Here is a 7,038-nt window from a genome sequence, read left to right as displayed (position 1 = left end):
CCCATCTCATCACAATTCCTCTGATTTTCCTGCAATTTTTCCAGATGGGAAAAGGAAAGTAAGGTGTGCATTTCTCTGCCAGAATTGTTTCTTAGGAGTTAAAATGACTGTGACGTCTACTGGGTTATTACTTTATATTATTATATACATGAATAAGCATCTGCATATGAGTGTGTTCATGTCTGGGCTATATGGGGCACAAAGAATTTAAGTGACAATCCAATACTTACCTCTCCCTCGCTTTCTTCCATTTGCTTAACATCAAACTGTCACGTATCATGGGAAGTTGGGCTGTTAGAGGCACCTTATGATAGAAGTGCTTGAGGGGGAGCTGTGTTCTGCCTCTGATATCCTGGGGGAAAGGCTCCAAGAAATCAGTCTCCTCTGAACTGGGATGTAACGATAAGGAGGAAAAACTTAAGTTCTGCCCTCTACTAAAATTCATAAACTTCACAGGCTCTGGGTCTAAAAGTAATATGGGGTTCAGACTTGATGAAGCAGAGTGGACCTCTAGTAACGCTGCCACAAATAAGCAAAGTACAGGGTGAAAGAAACTAGAAATCCTGCTCGCTAGTACAATGAAGAGTTGGGGGGGGAAAAAAAATCAAACATGCTCTGTGTACCTACCCTTCCCTGAGTTTGAACTCCATCATTCATGAATCATGTACAAAGGGAAGCCTGAAGGGCTGAGAAGTGGTGCTGGGCTGATGGGCAGGAAGAGCACTGGAGTGTGAGCCAGACTGTGTATCCTCTCTGCCACTGGCCTCAGTTGAACTTGGGCTTTTGACTCCCAGTGCTTCAGTTTCCCCATCTACACAGTAAGTTCTCTTCTTCATAAAGGGCTACTAGCAGGCAGGATGAGGGAAGCTGTCTACACTTAGGTAAATATGGTTTTGCCAGTTCATTTTCTCTAGAAACACAATAGGAGACGGGAAAGGCATCCGAAATTTGCGGAGCACAGAGGTGAGGCGGGCTGGGGCGGCCAGGCAACAACTTTCCCGTCAGACTTTTGGAAAGCGGCTTATCTGCGAAACAGCTTGAGACCCAGCCAGGCTGCAGACCTGAGAGCAGCCAGTGGGCAAGTGCAGAGGTGGAGCTTACAGCGAGGCTGTTTGTTAGATATAAAACGCTTGGATGGGTCAGTGCTGACCGCAGCACCCGAGAGGCGGCTGAGGGGAGCTGTGCAGAGAGTAGCGCTGGCTATGGGGAGGGCAGCCCCAGCCCTCCTGATACTGCTCAGCCTAAAAGTGACTATTTGTGATGCTGAGGACACCTGCTCAGGTGAGTAGAGCACAAATACTACTGCTGTCTCACTGAGACAGCCTGTTTCATCTCCCCTGATAAGAGAAGGAGCTTGGGGAGGGAGGGGGAGAAGTACCATATGACTTTTTTTACTTCTATGCTTTTTAAAATTCAGCTGCAGGTGGGAGGAGAGTAAGGGGGAGGCGGAAGTCCCAGCAGCCGCTTAAGAAAGCTGCTGGCTCCAACTAGTGATGTAACATCATTCCCTCACCAGTGGGATCTCTAGGAACAGAGAGTCTCCGGTGAGGTTTTCCCCCCTGGTTAGGGTTTTTTGTTAGTAGGGCCTTGGTACAGCTACCAAAGGATACAGAGCAATACAAAGGATCAGCCTGGGATGCTGTGCGGGCACAGTGTTCTGTCTGCATTCCTCAAGAAGGCCACGGGGGAATTTCAAACAGGCCTGCCATCAGGAAATTCAGAAGAACCCTTGCCCTTACTGTCCACAGATCCATCAGTGTCACTTACTCTGCTGTCTATACTCCATTGGGGCACCTCTCAGCTTTTGTTTTATTAAGCTACAGTATATTTGTCATGCATGCAATGTCATATATATTAGCCTCCTCTCCCACTGAACTCCCCTGAAGCCAGAGAGGTGCAGAGTCTGGCTCTTCTAATATGTGAGATCCTCAATGCCATCTGTCAATCCATACAACACCCCCAAACTTCCACACTCATTGCTTTTGATTGCACTGTTCCTCAGATTCAAAGGGTTTGGTTTCCTCTCCAAGACATTTCAGAGCCCTAATAATCTCCACAAAGACTCTCTTCATTTCTCAGAGGTGAGAATAGTGGGACTGGGTGATGCTGACCGACTTGCCATTCTTCAAGGATGTCCAGGGATCCCAGGTGTCTCTGGTCCAAAAGGAGAACCAGGTCTCCCAGGAAGAAAAGGTGAGGCCCCCAAAGCCAGTGATGAGCACTGTGATACAAGGTGGTTTTGTTGCTTTGGGCAGGGGAAGCAAGCTGAGGCTGGAGCAGTTGCTGGCCTGGCACTGGCTGCTGTGAGGAACTGGAGAATTGGAGTGGAAAACACCCCAATTAGACATATGCTGCTACACGTGGAGTGACCTGTTTTTTCCTTGAGTCCTGTCACAAGCCTGAAGTGATCTTGGGGTGTGAAGTGTCTCATTCGTTTCTTCTACAGAAAATCATCCATTTATTTTATGGGTCTTTATTGAACGGTCTGGGTGGGAGGGTGGCTGAGGTGCTCCTGCCTGTTTTCTGGGGAAGTTTGCGAAATGTACTGGCAACCCCTATTCCGGGGAGCAAGGGAGATGGGAGTTCTTCAGAGTTTTCATAGCCACCTCAAGAGAAGGTGAATCACATCAGCTGAGCAAGCTGATCCACCACAGCAAAATCTGTGAACAGCTCCACGATGTACAAAGGTCATAAGAATTCGTATGTGAACTGCAAATTAAGGCTGAAAATGGCAGTACCACTGTAGTAAGGCTCCAATAGAAAAAAAGGAGTAAGGTAAAAGTGTAAACTATGTTGCAGGACTGAGTCTAATTAACAAAATGCAGCTCCCTTGTTTCTGTGAAGGCCAAGGCCCCGTTGCCCAGACTTCTGTGACCCCCCCGGTCAGTTTGTAATGTGCACATACAAAATGAGTCTTTCTTTGCAGGAGAAATGGGAGACCAGGGATTCCCCGGGAAAGCAGGACCACCTGGTGCAAAAGGTAATGCGTAACATATGCAGTTCTAATCTGTAAATGCCCCCAAGCTCAGGACATGCTTTGGGAGACTGGGTCTACAGAGATGAACTGCAGGGCTGGCCATAGGCTAAGAAATTGCACTGAAGTAGCATAGGAAAAGACTGATTCGGGGGTATGGCTCTTGCATGGAGTGAGCAGTAGAAACAGTGTCCTTGAGTGGGACAGAGGAAGATACCACTCTTCTCAAAATTTCCCACTGACACTTACCAGCCCCCTAAAATCAGACTCCTCCCCATACCCCACTCCTACCCTAACCTGCCTCCAGCACAACAAGCCTGCCCAAACGCCCCCCAGCTCTCAGGAGCTTTGGAGCTCTCTGTGGAGCTTCAGCCCAGAGGCCTGATGCAGAGGCACTATGCTGAGTGCTTGTTCTGCCAATTGACAGGGGCAATTTAAAGGACACAGACACCAATGGAAAGAATGGTCTTATTTTACTATGAATATTAAGGCAACACAAAAGTAAAATGATTCATTCGATAAAACTACATGCTTGGCTTAGGCAACAGGCAAAAATAAGCAAGGTGATGAACCTAATCATTACTATACGAGAGACAGGATAGTGATTGAGAAAGATGCATCACCAATTGCCTAAATACTTTACCATCATCCAGAGCCTGCAGTCGCTGGAGAGCCCCGTTTCGCAGAGAGGACGTGGAGAACCCTTCCCAGCAATTGGGAAAACCCCATGCAGTGCGTCCACCCATAGGCGAGGTCTCCAAATTCGCCCTGAAAGGGAGTCCAGTGTTTATAGGCCCAAATCAGCAAGTCAAAGTGACTTGATTATATTTTTAGCATGAAAACACCTGGGTCTGATGGCACTCTTCCTGATTAGCCAGGGCCAGGACTTGGCTAGAGCCCAGGCCTTGGCTGGGAGGGTTTTCCCCTAAAATACCTAAAATACAGTGATGAGTATTTTGGACCAAACCACTACAATACCCTACAAACAAGCCTCTATTCATGTCAGTTGGAAAAGTTTCTTAAAATCATACATTTCTTGCAGATAACTACATAAGGTTATAAACAGCTAGCATAGTCGTTGTCATCTATTTATAGCTAAATAATACTGATGGTGTTAGTCACACAATGCCCAGGATCCATCTTATACGTCACCTCTGGCTTAGGCCTGCTGCTCAGGCCTCAGCACATCACTGCTTTCAGCAGCCTCCAGGCTTTGACTCAGTGCGCAGTGCCCACTTGACCACAAGAACAGCCTCCAGGCTTTGACTCAGTGCGCAGTGCCCACTTGATCAAAGAATGGCAGAGGATGAGGTTTTCTTTGTAATGGGATGAACCCCTGAAGAGGATGATGTCTGTTGAGAAACTGGTTTTCACCACTCAACCTTGCTTAGGACCTTCATTTTTTTTCAGGACATGTACTGCAAATACTGGAAAAGTACCTCTTCTAAAGAATCCAGCTCCCAGCACAAGGGAACCATAGGAACTGAGCAGCAGGGAACTGGCTAGCAGGGAAGACACCCCTTTTACATGCTGAGTATGAAGCTATTACCCGGCCAAAAGCACCCAAGAGTTGAACTGAAGCTCCAGCAGGAGATGGACAAACCCACTGAAAGAGCAGTTATTGATCGAAATCTCACAAGTGCCTGACTGTAAACAGAAAGCCCCCACAGAAAGTCACTGAAATGGAACTGTGAATCCCCCATACATTCCAGGAGATGGAACAGCAGTCCTCTCTCTTCTGTATCCTGCTCTTCCTGCTGTTCCTGAGAGATACTGCTGATCAAGAGAGCAGCCAGGCTGGGGCAGCAGGACCACCTGGGACACTCAGTCGAGCACTGTAGCTTTGCACCTCTTGGCAGCCTCTCCTGTACATTTGGGACATACAGAGGGGCTGAAGCAGCCACCTGAGGAGCCACAGTAATTCATTTGCCTTGGATAGACTGTGATGAGAATTTTCCTCTTGTGTTTTGTAGGAGCAGCTGGAGAGCCTGGCTTCCCAGGTCTGAAAGGTAAATCATGCTATGCTAAATTTATCATGTGAGCTACTTTGTAAACTTCCACCCAGTGCTGTTCTGGTACAACCCACCAGATGGGAGCAGTTATAGAGACTGGATGGGGCTATTTGGTGACAGCTATACCTTATCATAGGCTCCACCCTGGGCCAGGTGCTGTGGGTAGTCCCACTCCCAAACCAGATGTTCAGCAACGGGTGCTGTCCGCAGCTCGGGCAGCTGGTGCTGCCACCTGGCACCAGCAGCTGCAGAAACCGCACAGCTGCAGGACCAGCCAGATTTGGGCAGAGCTCTTAATACTCCAATGCTGTGACAAAATGCAGAGGCTCAAATGAAATTCAGTTGCTGCTAGTGCCAGAGGAACATGTCCCTACCAGCACTAGCAATAAGGTAGTAGGAAAACATGGATTTTTCCCTTGTGCCAACATCCTGCATGCAAGGACCACAGGCAGGCACCACTGAGCACTGTCTTCACTATGGCTTCCCTCTCTGGAGTTTGGCTGGCAATCACTGGGTCCAACACCGCTGGCCTGGCAGACAGTTCTAGTGCTCCAGTTTGTCACTGCTGCTCCCAAACCACTGGCTGAAGCTCTGTGCCAGCAGCAGTCATTCCCCTCACGGGACTTGTAACTCTGCCTTCCCAAGGTGCATTTCTTCCCCCTTCCCACACTTACCTACTCCTATTCCACATGTCCCAGCCCAATGGGACTCACTGGCACAAACTGTTGGTACGCAGCTCCATGGGCTGGGCAGCAGCAGGCAGAGCAGCCAGGTCCAACAGAGACACGTCTTGCATCAGTCTCACCATTTGGACCTCTAAGCCCTAAAACAGATGCCAGCAGGAAACAGATCATGCCAGGTCCAACAGGCCAAGAGAGGCAAATGCTGCTGCTCATTGTGCATGTGTGTGTATATATATATATATGTATAGTCATTGCTGTAGTTACAGGGATTTGTGACTTGGGTTCCCACCCGCCTCTCTGTGCTTTCCTGGGTCTGTGCAGATGGGCTGGTGGGTCTCCTCTGGTGGGACTGGGAGCAGCCAGGACAGCTTATATTGAGCAGCTCTTCCTGCCTGGTTTCTCTATGCCTTTCATTTGCTTGGCACAGATGAGCCAAGCACTTCCTCTAACATCACAGCTCTCCAGTGCAGCAGGATTTGTCTGGGCAAATGTAAAGTACTGGGGAAGGGGATTGCTGGGTGTGGAAGGCGGAGAGCAGTTGATGGTATTGTTTGTCCAACAGGAACAAAAGGAGAGCCTGGATTTCCAGAAATATGGGGTGAGTTTCATCCTAGGTCTTCATGACACTGGTCAGCTTTGCAGAGTGGATGGTGGTGGACTACCTGCACCAGAAGTCAGGACAGGGTAGGAATAAAAACAAGCTTAGAGTGACATTGAAGGATGGAGGTAGGAAATATCACTGTTGTCTTTGCTTCTCACAGACACATGGAGCTTCTGTAGGTCTACTCTGTACTCTAGCCATGCTGGGAAAGTCATGTCCTCTGAGCACTACTTAAATGTCCTGTCCTCTGTGTGTCCTGGAGGAGGTCTGTCTGAGTTTTTCAGAGACTCGGTGTCCTGATTTTTAAGATGAAACCACTAGAAACAGCTGTATGGACATGTGGCTACTTCAAAGGCAGTTACACCCCTGCACTTGCAGTGGCACCTTTAGTACTTGTGGAGTTCGTGTGTGTGATAGAGCTCAGATTAACTTAATCATTGGAAGAAAAGAAGAAAAATAAAAGAAACAAGTTTCAGTTGCTCCATCTGTCTCCATGAGCTAAAGTTAAAGGAGAGCTACAACCTGCTCTGGCTACAACTGGGTGCTGTAGGGCCACAATAACGTGCAAGATCAAAGCTGCTGTAATACCTGACAGACTGGGATGCCACTGAACTGGTCCCTTGCTGCCCCAGACAATTCTCTGGGCATGTAAAACATTTGACTAAAAAGGAAAAGGCCAAGTGCAGGACCATCTCCCTGCTAGGGAGGTCACAAGATAGCCCGGTACAGCTGTGTATCCATGTATCACACACAGCATGCTAGGACACC

At 48.4% G+C, this 7,038-nt stretch overlaps 1 protein-coding gene across 6 annotated transcripts in view; it reads left to right on the top strand.

Moving 5' to 3' along the window:
- Window positions 1-1,080: 1,080 nt before the first annotated feature.
- The window catches only part of LOC103625033 (ficolin-1), a 12,462-nt gene continuing 6,504 nt past the window's right edge, over window positions 1,081-7,038 (top strand). For 2 of the 6 annotated variants that reach the window (XM_017726769.1, XM_017726768.1), the window contains exons 1-4: window positions 1,131-1,281; window positions 2,062-2,193; window positions 2,927-2,980; window positions 4,948-4,983. In XM_017726769.1, the coding sequence (XP_017582258.1) occupies window positions 1,203-1,281; window positions 2,062-2,193; window positions 2,927-2,980; window positions 4,948-4,983 (301 nt within the window). In that variant the 5' untranslated portion in view covers window positions 1,131-1,202. Of the gene's footprint in view, window positions 1,282-2,061; window positions 2,194-2,926; window positions 2,981-4,947; window positions 4,984-6,231; window positions 6,268-7,038 lie in introns of all 6 variants that reach the window. The other 4 variants (XM_017726771.1, XM_017726770.1, XM_008644406.2 and 1 more) reach the window with 4 other exon arrangements.

This window comes from Corvus brachyrhynchos, unplaced genomic scaffold (genome assembly GCF_000691975.1).
Source record: "Corvus brachyrhynchos isolate BGI_N302 unplaced genomic scaffold, ASM69197v1 scaffold802, whole genome shotgun sequence".
NCBI classification, from domain to species: domain Eukaryota; kingdom Metazoa; phylum Chordata; class Aves; order Passeriformes; family Corvidae; genus Corvus; species Corvus brachyrhynchos.
Note: the sequence above shows the minus strand (reverse complement) of the source record. Positions and strands in the feature narration are given on the sequence as shown.